Genomic DNA, 12,900 nt, shown 5'->3' with positions numbered 1-12,900 from the left:
TGTTGTGGGGTTTCGAATGGGGCCTTGACAAGTACTACGCCATGTACTATAAATAATAAGAATAAAGTAAGTGTACTTACCGGATGTATATGTTACCGTATATGTTTTATGTTTTTCTAGGTCATCAAGTGACTCTGTAGTTTCTGTGATTTTGGATGAAATGGGTGTAATTGTCTCGGCAATTTGAGTATCTGTAAATTCATCAACAACATTATAATCTGTAATAATGTGGTTTTGGGTTTTTGGTTTTTCGCTTTGTGTTTGTGTGATAATGGTGGCTTTTTCCAATTTCGTCTGAGGAACCTCTTTAGTTTGTGTAATTTGGGTATCTGGTTTAGGTGTAGTTGGTATTGATTGTTCACATTCGAGAATTAAATGCGTAGCTTGTTCTTGAATTATGTTTGTGTGTATATTAATATAAGCTTTTTGAATTAGGACTTCTCTATTTTCGGGCATATCGGTTAGAGTGTCTGTTGGAGCGTGGGTAGTGTTGAGTGCAGTTTTAAGTTCATTTAGAGCAAGAATGGGAAGAACGTTATCACTTTCCGATAGGTAAGGCGCTATGGGCTTAGTGTTTTCGTAGGTATCTGTAGAGCTTTCTTGATATGCATGTTGTGACTGTGTAATGGGTGTGGCTTCAACGGCCGTTTCGAGTACTTTTGTTCTGAATGGTTGTGTGTCTTCGTTGGGAATTACTTGAGTTTCATACATATACATACTTTGTGTTTGTATTTCTGTAAACGGCTTGTGAGTTATGGCCTCCTTCCATTCTAGTTCACCAACTATTGTGGAAGTCTGAGATTCCATGCTGGTAGATGCTACCATAGCGTCTGTTAAACCTACATTGGCTTTTTGTTGACTTTGATCTTTGTTTGGTATATTTTGTAATGTTTCGAATGGCGTAACTGTACTAATGGTTAATTTGTCAGAGTGTTCCTGTGAGTGAATTGGTTGTATTTTTTGAGATATTTCCAAAATATCAAGTTTTGAAACATCCGTTTGAGTAAGAACTTCTTCAACTGTTGATGCCTTAAAATCAGGCAGGACAAGTGTGGTTCTGCTATCTTGTAAATTTGGTTTAAAGTCTCCGCTTTCCTCTCCGATATTTTCATAGGGTTGTATAATATGCGATTGTACTGTTTTAGTTTCTCTATCGATCACAACAGGTTGAGTTTTCTCATACTGTTGCACTTGGTTTCTAAACGCATTTGGTTCTTCATAGGCAATTGTCGATTCTACCAATTGCACTTGAAGATTTGGACTATCTCTGACAATATTCGCATGTTGTACGCTGCGTTTGGTGAGTTCATATGTTTCTGTTATGCTCGAAATACCTAATGTTTCTTCCCCTAATATGGCTTTTAAATTATCCTGTATTACAATGGCACTTTCGGGCTTCAACTGTAGGTTATTAACATCTGCCTCTTTAACATAAACAGGTTCATCTTTAATCTCTTTGATCTCTTTGTTAACGGTAGCCATAGAAACTTTTGCCAATTGCTTTTTGATTTCGGGTGTGTCCGTAAGAGGAATCGTCCCTTCACAGGTAATAATTTCGGTGACAATCTTTTCGTTTACTTCCGCCTTAGTGGTGGGTTGTATAACTTGACTTGGCTGGGGAGTTTGTGTGAGAATATTTGTTTCTTTTTCTAAAATCGTAGTGGCTGAAATGGTTTTAGCATTGCTAGTATATTCGCTAACTCGTCCCATAGCTTTTTGCTGGTTTAAAGGAATACTTTCAAAATTATCTACATTTTCTGTGGTGGTAACTTGCGATACTTGAACTTCCTGCTGTGAACCTTGAAGTGACGATTTGGCTTGATATTTATCTTGTGGCTGTAAAGTAAGTTCGTTTTCGCTTTGCATTATAGTTTGGAATTGCTGTAAGTGTGTTTGTTTTGTTGTTTCTTCGGCAAAGCTTTTCGCGGTCGATGTGAGGGGCTTTTCCATTCTTAATTCAGATGTTTCCTCATAGGCAGTTGGCTTTATTACTATCATTTCTCTTAGAGTGCCCTCAACAAATGGTTTTGCTATTTCGGATAGAGGTTTGAAATCTTTTATAACTTCTTCCTTTTGAAGAATATCGGTTAAGGTCTCTACTTGGACCGGCTTAAAACGTTCGTCCAGTGCAGTGTTAACTTGTGATAAGGGTTTTTGCTCAATATCTAGTGTCATAGACTCTTCCATGGCTTGTATTTCCGTAACCGTTAGTTCCATGTGGGAGTTTTGTATTTTTGAATCGGCTTTAGTGGTGAATGGTTGAGAATACTTAATATTGCCCGTTATCTCATGCTGTTCGGTTTCTTGTATAACAGGTAGTCTGTGTTCCTGTGACGTTACAACATTAGAAATTTCAGTTAGCTCAGGCTTAGTCGGTGCTATAAGGCCTTCAAATTCGGCTGTTTGATGAGACTCAACAACCACACCTTGATTGCTTATATGATCTACTGAAGCAGTAACTGATGGAATTTGTTTTTCAGTTAATGTCTCAGTGATTGTGTCTAAGAGCTGTGAGGAGTCTGAGATACCAACAATTAGAGCTTTTTCTTCTGACATCGTTTTGGCTGTTTGAGTAACGCTCTCAAATTCATTTAGCTGGCCGGTATTTTCCATAAAGCCTTGTGTTAGACTCACTGGTAAATTTCGAGCATCAGTTATTAGATGTTTAGCCTGTTTTTTTACCTCCTTAACATCTTCCATTTGTTGTTCTTGTTCCAAAATCATTAAAGTGTTCTCCACGGCGGCATAATTATTAGTTTGCTGTAAAATTTCTTTAGGATATTCCGATTTTTGTGGTAATTTCAGTTCTTTATCCTCAAAATTCTCTAGTATTAAAGTTTCCGAAGTTAATGTTTCGTTAAGAACATTCTGTATGGGTTTGATTGTTTGTAATGTGGTTTCATAGTCTTTAAGTTCTGCTACTGAGTCTTGTTGTTCAACTTTCTGTGTTAGCGGTACCTTTAGAGAGATGTCGTGGGTTGAGCTCTGAGCTAAATCGCTGGTAAATGGTTTGGGCTTAAAATCTTGAGAGGCTTCTAGCGGCTGTTCTTTAAGCGCTAAAGCAATTTGTGGCTGTGACGTAATACAGGACGAGGCTTCTTGTGTTTTATTTAATTCGGCCAAATCTAAAGACTGTTCCTGCTCGTAGACATCTACAGCTTGCACAGAAAGTTCTCGTAAATTATCTGTTTTCTTTATTTGTACTTGGGCCTCTAGGGATACAATACCCTTAAATTTGTTGGAAGTTTCATAGGCTTCTTCTTTCTTCACTAAAGGAGCTTTGAAAAGTTCATCACTTAATTTGCTGTCAGCTAATGCTTCTGTGGGTTTACGGAAATCGCTAGTGGAGGTTTCTTTTTCTGTGGCCGTAACCATTTCAATATTGACGGCTTTATTTTCGACTACTTTAATGTTTGTTATATAGGCGGGATTTAGGGATTGTGCATCACATTCATCAATGGAATCCATACCCTCAGTGAGTGAGGAAAGAGCGGCGTTGATACCTTCTGCGATATTGTAATGACCATATTGAGATTTTACATCGGGCAACGGCATAACATCCGTATGCTCTATGGTTTGTTCGCTATAGGTTTGGGCAATTGTTAAAAGATTTGTTGATGTGGTAGTAACTTCCTTGCTAGAAGGTTTCTCTGCTGTTGGTAGAGAGCTTTCTTTTTCATGTATTTGTGTCGTTAGAATCTCTAAAGGTTGTACTAGTTCCATTTCGGTTTGGCTATGCTGTTCGTCTGGCTTTTTAGTTTCCTTTAGATCGCCAGTTAATTGTAAAAGCATGGGTGTGGTAGTTTCTGAAACATGTTGTGGTACATAATTGGTTTTTGGTGCTATGCTAGTCGACTTGATTTCTATATTACTCTCGGTAGAGCTTTCCAATACAATCACTTCTCGCGTTTCTAAAGATTTAAGTTTTTGTTCACTTTGCTGGAGGCTGGCTTGGTGGCTGGAAGGTTTATCATGTTTTGGCTGTTCTTTAAAACTATCCGTAACATTTACTTCGTAAATTTCAAGATTATTTAAATTTGTGGTGATTTGGGATTTCAGATTTAATGTTTCGGTCTTGATTGCCTCCATATAGGCATGTGTATCCAATATTGTACTATCTGTGGTGAGCTGGGCAATATTTGTATCAATTTTTTTGTTAGCTTGTAGTTCTTGTGGTTGAAATTCTTCTAGGGGTTTGGTGTTAGATTGTGTTTGATTAAGATCGATAAGTGGAACTTTCAATTCCGTTATATTGTTAAGTTGTTGGGCATTTTGCATTTCGGGCTTTTCTAAAGCTTTCATTTCCTGTTCACTTTCTATCATTTGTTGACTAAAGATTGTAAGGGCATTGGGTTGTTCAGTTAAACTAGTCTTAGCTGTTAGAGTTTGTGTTTGTGTCGCTGGCAATAACTCTTCCTTAAGTTGAACTTGTACATCTGATACCATGGCCACCGTAGCTGAAGTATCTATTTGCGACTTTACATGTTCTGTAGCGGGCAGTTTGAAGTCCTGTTCCATAAGACCTTCATACAGTTGTTCCTCGATAGTTTCTCCTATAGTATTGCCATTGGATAGAGTTGGTTTACCCTTTTGCAGTGGTATAATTGCTTTTGGTTTAAGTTCTTCCGCCTGCTCCGAAGTCTGAGCTATGGCAACTTCATTGGTGGTGAATTGTCTTGATTCTTGGTTAAGTTGAGCCTGGTTTAAGGTTACCTCGGGTAACTGTAAATCTTGTGGCTTAGCCTCATTAATAAATTCCACAGATTCGGTTATATGTTTTTGTTCATCTACCGTTATAGAGGCTTCTTTTTTAGTATCCATATAGGGCGATACATATTCTTCCAAGGGACTTTGTAAATCGGGTTGAGTAGCTTGAACACTCTTTAGTAAAATGAGTTTATCACTAGCTTTAGCTAAAGGTTCTGTTTTAACTGTGGGTCTTTCCATAACCATTTCATTTGTTTTGTGTTCTACAACCTCTAGGGAACTGCTTAACTCTTTAAGAGTTTTTGCTGCCTTTGCTGTTAAAGGTGAAGCTTGTTTCTCTAAATCTTGTTCACTATCATGGCTAACAACTTCCTTCGCGAGCAAGGAGCGTTGTGCGACGAAAGTTATTTCTGATTTTTCTTGCGGCAATGGTTTGGGTTTCTTAAAATCTTTGGTGCTATCATGTGTTAGAACTTCCTCTATCTCTAGCGAGATTTCGGAGGGAACTATGACTTGATTGGCATCTACCGATTTGGGTTTTTGACTTAACAACTCCTTTTCTTTAGGCTCTGTACTTAATACCTCCTCTACTAAGACCACACTTTGTGTAACAATTTCAGTTTTAACTTGCTCTGCTTTAGCTTTGGGCTTCTTATCTTCCAGCTGATCTATAGACTCTGTTATTATAACTTGTGATTGCTTGAGAGCCTGTAAAGGTTCTATTTCGGAGAGGGCCTGTTGTTTGTCTACTTTTGAGGATGATTCCTCTTGTACACTTTCGGCTATTAAAGGTTTTTCCACCTCTAAAGATTTGAATTGTTTCAGATCCTGCTTTGTAGAGGCCTGCGCAGTTTTCGGTTGCTTGGTTACCATTGTTTGCGAAGTTTGTTCACTTACTATCTCTTCGGTGCTGGGAACTTGTAGCTCCACACCTACAACCGTTTCACTCACAGTCTCTGTGATTTCTTTAACTAATTTAGCGGTTTCTTCCACCTCCATTATTTGATCTTTTTCCTGTACTAAAACATTTTGTTGCAAAATTAATTTCTCTTGGGCCAATTGAGGTTTAGGTCTTTCCACAGGTGCCATCAAGGGCAATTCTGTGGTGGCTATTGTTTCCACCGTTTCCTGGGGTAAAGATTGCACAGACACTGCCTCGAAGGTGGGTGTTGAAATTGCTTCTAGATTTTCATCTTCAATGATAGGCAGATCTTCCTCTAAAGCTTTTTTCGGTTTCATACGTTTTCGTTTGTGTTTTTCAATAATAAGGATTTCTTCCTGTTCCTGCTCATATCGTACAGTTTGTTCTTGTTTTGGTATATGTTCTTGTTCTTCTACAATTTCCTGTTTTTCTATTTGTTCTTGTTGTTGTGGTTTATGTTGTTTGTATTTTTTCTGCTTTTTGGTTTTTGTATCCTTTTGCATTGTTTCCTGTTCCTGTTGTTCTGTTTCCTGTATTGTATATTGTATTTCCTGTTGTTTGTATTGTTCAACATGTTGTTGTTCTTGTACTATTAATTGTTCGATTTGTTGTTGCTGTTGTTGGTGATGTTCCACAATTGTGGCTGTTGCTGTTGTTATATTTGTTGTTGTAGTTGTTGTTTCTGTGAATTGTGATTTGTAAGTAATTAAAACTAAAGATTTGTTGTACACGCAAATGTTGTTGTTGTTGTTTGAAGACGAGTACTATTTTAGTTTAAAAAGGGGGATTCTTTCATTTGTTTTTTAGGGTTTTATTTTACATTGATTTTTTTTTAATTTTGTTTAGTACTGTACAGCAAAAATTTGTTTATTAATTAAAATAATTTATTAATATTTTCGTTTAGTATTTTTGTATCGAGTAAATAGTATGTGTTAGTGTTATAAAGAATGTAAAGTAGTAATTTTGCAACAGACAAACATATTTTTGTTCTTTTGAGATTTAGAAATTATTGCATTTTTTTTAATTATTAATTTTTCATTTATAATTTAAAGGTTTGAAGGACCAACACGTCCTTCTCATTTTGCAATAATTTCTATAAAACCTAATAATGTATTCAAACGTTAATTGAAATATTTCCCTTTTAAACTTACCTTCTTCTTATTATCTTGTGTACCACAATGACATCCATTAGTTTAAATTTGTTTTATATTTAACAGGCAGGCAGGTATTAGAGCAGTAGCATTTCAATATAATTTGTGCTTAGGTGTTGTTTTTTTCTAGGTAAATTCCTTAGGTGCTTAGAAAAAAGTTTCTTAAGGTGTTTTAGTGATTGAAAGAAAAAAGTTCAGAAGAAGCTTATATGACAACAGAATATTTAAGCGGTAAAGCAGCAGGAGTTAGAAATAAAACTTGGCAGTAGCTTAAATTAGATTTTCTGAGAATTTTATTAATGATTAGTAAATAGCTCATGTAGTTATAAAGTGGTTAAATCCTGGAACGAGTTAAGCTTTATTAAATATTGTATTAAGGAGAAAACAGAAGAAGAGTAAGTAAGTGACTGATTTGGTCAGTTTGGTGTGCTGAAGATTTTGAAATGTTCTCTATTTAGACAACTGAACTAAAACTGAACTAGAACTGAGTTAGAACTGAACTAGAACTGAACTAGAACTGAACTAGAACTGAACTAGAACTGAACTAGAACTGAACTAGAACTGAACTAGAACTGAACTAGAACTGAACTAGAACTGAACTAGAACTGAACTAGAACTGAACTAGAACTGAACTAGAACTGAACTAGAACTGAACTAGAACTGAACTAGAACTGAACTAGAACTGAACTAGAACTAAACTAGAACTGAACTAGAACTAAACTAGAGCTGAACTAAAACTAAATTAGATTTTCTTTTTTTCTTATTGTGAATATTACAATCACAATAAACAATATTTTACTAAATAGAGATAATTTCTCAAGAAGACAGTGTTGTGTATTTTTGGTTAAAAAATTAAATGTTAAAAAAATATTATTTGTTTAAATTTTTTTATCTAAAATTAGTGTTTTTATTTGCTACAGTTAAAATTATTATTCAAAATTCTTAAGTTATTTTTCAATTTATTTGTTTAATTAATTTTGGATTTTGTTTAAGGTTTCATTAATATTATTATCTTATTTATAAAAAGGTTTTGTTTATTATTATTTTAATTATTCTTTTTAATTTCGTTTTTTAATCAGTAGTTATTCATTTGTTGTTGTTTGTAAGGTTAAGTTTAAAAAATATATTTTTGTATTTTTGTTTTATTTTATTTTACAGTGGTTCTGAATCTTCAATTTGCAAACCTTCTTCGACTATTATAGTACGCTCCTCGACGAATGTTTCCTCTGGTTTATTTAAGGTTGTTTATTGGTAAAAATTATTTGCATTGGATTAAAATGTGGTTTTGTCAAGCAGCCATTAAGCATTTCAAAAAGCATTTGATTGGTTTGTTTGATTTTCGAGGGGAAAAACAAAATTAAAATAAACAAATTAAATTAGTTTTACATGTTTAAAAATGTTTATAATACAATGAGTTTTGAACATTACTAATAGAAGCTGTAAGACAAAATGCTTACCAATTTTAATATGAGTAACGGCTTCATTACTTTCATATACATGGGTAGTTTCTACAGTCCTCTATTGTTTTTTATTTATAACATTGGGTTTATGGCATGAAAATAATTTAAATGTAAAATATTTTTTATATAAATTAATACTCTCTATATAGACAAAAGAACACTAAACATAATAACACAAAACTAATTTTGATTTTCTTTTCTTGTCTTTGCAGAAAAATCATACACAGGGATGAGGAAGCTAGAAAAATGGTAAGTTGTTTTCTAAAACTTATATAAAAAGCTTTAAAATTACATAGAATTTAAAATATACTTATCCAGATTTGAACTGGAACTAAAACAGAAAAGAACAGAAGTGCAATGGAACTGACCTTCAACTAAATTAGAACAGAACTAGAACTAAACTAGAACTAAACTAGAACTAAACTAGAACTGAACTAGAAGTGAACTAGAACTGAACTAGAACTGAACTAGAACTGAACTAGAACTGAACTAGAACTGAACTAGAACTGAACTAGAACTGAACTAGAACTGAACTAGAACTGAACTAGAACTGAACTAGAACTGAACTAGAACTGAACTAGAACTGAACTAGAACTGAACTAGAACTGAACTAGAACTGAACTAGAACTGAACTAGAACTGAACTAGAACTAAACTAGAACTGAACTAGAACTGAACTAGAACTGAACTAGAACTGAACTAGAACTGAACTAGAACTGAACTAGAACTGAACTAGAACTGAACTAGAACTGAACTAGAACTGAACTAGAACTGAACTAGAACTGAACTAGAACTGAACTAGAACTGAACTAGAACTGAACTAGAACTGAACTAGAACTGAACTAGAACTGAACTAGAACTGAACTAGAACTGAACTAGAACTGAACTAGAACTGAACTAGATCTGAACTAGAACTGAACTAGAACTGAACTAAAACTTTACTAGAGCTGAACTGGAATCGAACATTTTTCATCACACATTGGATCTCAAAATTATAAGGGAAGTCTAGCTCTCTTGAAGAAACTTCAGAACTCCTCCAGTTCTGTAAATTTTCATGAAATGTAAACATATTTTTGAAGAATACAGTCCTTTTTATAGGAGTTTCAATGAAGTATTTTAACCATAGGTTTTTAATTCCAGATAGTTTTTAAAAAATCCCAAATAATCCTTTCAAAACTACTGACCTAAGTTCTTAAACACTAAACACACAAAACAAAATGAACACAAAAATTGAAAACCGTAACCAAAACGAACACAACTCAAAACTCCAAACCTCTTTTCCGGATATTTTCCAATCCTGAGTAATAAAGTCTTCTCGCACAAACTTTCTGATAACCGTCTCAATTGTAATCTCACATGTTTCGATCATGCGTATAAAGGCCTTAAAACCTACGGTAGCCGCTAGTATTGACTCATCTTCGGTAGAGGATTCAGTAAGGATTTGACTTATCAATTCCTCATGACCTTCACGCTCCACCAACTGTACAAGCGCCGACTGAGCTTCAGGTTTCTTTAGAGAAATGAAAATATTCTGCTCATACATATAGATAATTTCGAGTATGGTACAACCATGACGTATCAACAGGCCCATAGTGGCCAAGTCACGTAAAGCTGATTCTCCTATAACACCAAACGATTCGGCTTCTATGGTTTCTAATAGTAGATTGACTTCTTTGTGTTGTCTTATGACTAGTATATCTTCGGCAGTTATTGATTTTTGTGAAATTTTCGAACGTAATATATTTACGCTTTCACTTATTTCTACGGATGTGGATGTTATGATCTCTTCCTTTTCTTCGATTATAGTGGTAGTGGTCTTTAATTCCTCATCGGCTATTTTGCGATCTTTGACAAGTATTTCTTCTGATTTTTCACTTTGTTCAACCAAAATGGAAACAGGTTGTCTAACTTTAATCACTTCCATGGTAGTTTCACAAGAAGCCGCTGGCACTATTTCAATAGTGGTGGTTTCTATTTGTGTTTCTACTTTAGTTTCTTCCTCTTCCTCGGAAGAGGTATAGGCAGTGGGTATTATAACGGGTTTCACTTTTTTCGCCACCTTCTTTTTACCCTTACCCTTGCGTCCCTTAGTGGTGACCTCTGTCTCGGTGGCCGTGGTGGATATATCAAATTTACCTCTTGTCATGGTCATACCTATTTCATTGATTAATTTACAAGTATAATAACCAATATCTTCATATGTTATATTCATAATGGTTAAGGAGGCATCTGATTCTCCCACCTCCATGTGATATTTATCAGATTCCCTAAGCTGTACATTGTTATAATACCATTGTATATCTAGAAACAAGATTTTATATTAAGTAAACCTCTAAACTTTCTATTAAGTACTTGACGAGAAAATTGATGAAAGACCCTATGAGTACTATGATTTCTGAAAGGGGGCAAGTGGGGACAAAATACCTGGTTTTGGATTGCCGGCAAATTGAATTTTGAATTTCGCTTTTTCACCGGTGGCAGCACGACAATCACGCATTTCATTAACTAATGATGGCGTGCATTTAGCAGCTATAAGCGAAAAGAAAAGATTTTAAGGCAAAAATAAAAAGGCATTAGTATTAGTGCTTCTAACTACGGCTCTAAATTAGGAGCTAACATTTCAACAAATTTATATCATTAGATCCATAGGTTTTATAGCAAAATGCTAGATTTTTGAACTATTTACTTCTAGATCAATAAATATAAATTTGTTGATATCATAGTCTGAGATCTTTTAATACATATATACATAACTATAGCCCCTTAATACTAAATGTTAAATCTTAATTCTTTAGATTTTTAATATATAATAATGAATTTTTCTACTTACTTGTTTTAATGATTGTGTTTTGTGTTTGGTTTTCAATTCCACTAAAGGAATGTATATTTTTTACATAAACTTCAGAATTAAATCAAATTTTGAATACAAACTTAGCTTTTATATGAAAATATCTTAAAAATTTGCTATGATTTAGGAATTCAAATGGAAAATAATTAAAAATTGTTTAAAGTTTCAAATATTTTAATATAAAAAATAACCCTTTCATGTTCTAGGTACCTAAAGTACCCTTAGTACTTAATTGCGACATTTCTAATCTGTTTTATAAAATAATACATTTTTAACTTTTCTTAATCTTTTAATAAAATCTTTCTTTAATATTTTTAACGATTTATAATCCAAACTTTCATTTTATTTAATAATTTTTAAAAGGTTTAAAAAATTGTACCTAATACGACCCCAAATTCGTTAAAATTAAAGGGTTAAAAACTTAAAGCAATAACAATTTCTAAAGTTTCAATTTTTATCTCCATTTAAAACAAATTTGAAATTTAAGTTTATTAAAAGGTTAAATTATATTTAAAACTGATAACTCAGAAGCAAAAAAGTGTTTTTCTTAAGTTTCATCCCAATTGTGCTTTAATTGCAAAACAATTTGTCGGTTTTTTTAAGAAAAATGTATTTTTAAAAAATTGACCTTTGACCCCATAAAATATAAATTTGCCTAAAAATATTTGTAGGAATATTTGTTTTAATTTCCATCCAATAAATTTGTAACACATTTTCTTGCTATTTTATAAGTAATCGTTAATATTTAGAATTTTGACCTTTGACCCTTAGTTTTTTTAAAACATTAATTACATTTAAAAATGATTGCTTTAACCCCAAAAATTTGTTTTTTAACTTTTAATTTAATCCTTTGAAAATATTTTCTTGGTTTTTATTTTTAATATTAAATTTTTCAATGTTTGACCTTTGACCTTATAAATATATTAATTTTTTTTTAAAGAATTATTGCTTAGACATAAAAAAATATTTTTCTAAGTTTTATACTAATTTCAAATATTTAAAATTTTGACCTTTGACCTTATAAATATATTAAATTTTGTTTAAAGAGTTATTTTAGCTTTCTACTGGGATGATATTTTACTAAACTTTTATCAAACTTATTGATTATTGCATTTTATGTTGTTGCTTTTTCAAAGAAGCATTTTAAAATTTTGACCTTTGACCCCGTAAACATTTAAATTGTAAATTAGATCTGTTTGACCTTTGACCTCATAGATTTAAATTTGCCTAAAAAAATTTGTTGAAATATTTTTTTTTGGAAATTTTCAAAATTTTACTGATTTTTTAAAAAAATCTTAAATTGTTATAAATTTGACCTTTGACCTTAAGTTTATTAAAAGTCTAAATTGCTATGAAAAGTTATAACTTCGTATTAGAAATTTCATTTCAATTGGCTTACTGAGCATGTTTTATTTTTGTAAAAGATTTACAAATTTAACCTTTGACCTTTAGTTTATAAAATAATGTTATTTTTGCTGAAAATTTTTTTCTTAAAACTGGAGGAACATATTTTTTAAGCTTTCTCTAAACTTATTGATAGTTCTGAAATATTTTGTGTGTTTTTTTTAAGAACAATTTTAATTATTTACATATTTGACCTTTGACCTTAATTGCATTAAAGTTTTAAATTGCAATTAAAAGTTATAATTCAGTTAATACAAATTTCTTTACAATTGATTTTAAGCAGAATAGTTTGTTGCTTTGTTTTTTTTTTAGGAGAAATTTATAAGATTTAAGAATTTCAACTTTGACCTTTAGTTTATGAAATTATTAAATTTGTTGAAAAATCATTATTAAAACAAGGAAATTGTGT

General features: G+C 32.6%; 1 protein-coding gene across 5 annotated transcripts in view; it reads right to left on the bottom strand.

The window, feature by feature from the left end:
* LOC111679299 (titin) overlaps positions 1–12,900 on the bottom strand; it is a 258,306-nt gene that overhangs the window by 45,380 nt on the left and 200,026 nt on the right. For 4 of the 5 annotated variants that reach the window (XM_046951796.1, XM_046951797.1, XM_046951798.1 and 1 more), the window contains exon 12: positions 81–6,311. The exons of the other annotated variant lie outside the window; for it this stretch is intronic. In XM_046951796.1, coding sequence (XP_046807752.1) covers positions 81–6,311 — 6,231 coding nt within the window. The remainder of the gene's footprint in view (positions 1–80; positions 6,312–12,900) is intronic. 5 annotated transcript variants of the gene reach the window in all.

The sequence above is a fragment of the Lucilia cuprina genome, chromosome 5 (assembly GCF_022045245.1).
Source record: "Lucilia cuprina isolate Lc7/37 chromosome 5, ASM2204524v1, whole genome shotgun sequence".
NCBI lineage: Eukaryota > Metazoa > Arthropoda > Insecta > Diptera > Calliphoridae > Lucilia > Lucilia cuprina.
The sequence above is the reverse complement of the archived record's forward strand: the minus strand, read 5'-3'. Positions and strand labels throughout refer to the sequence as shown.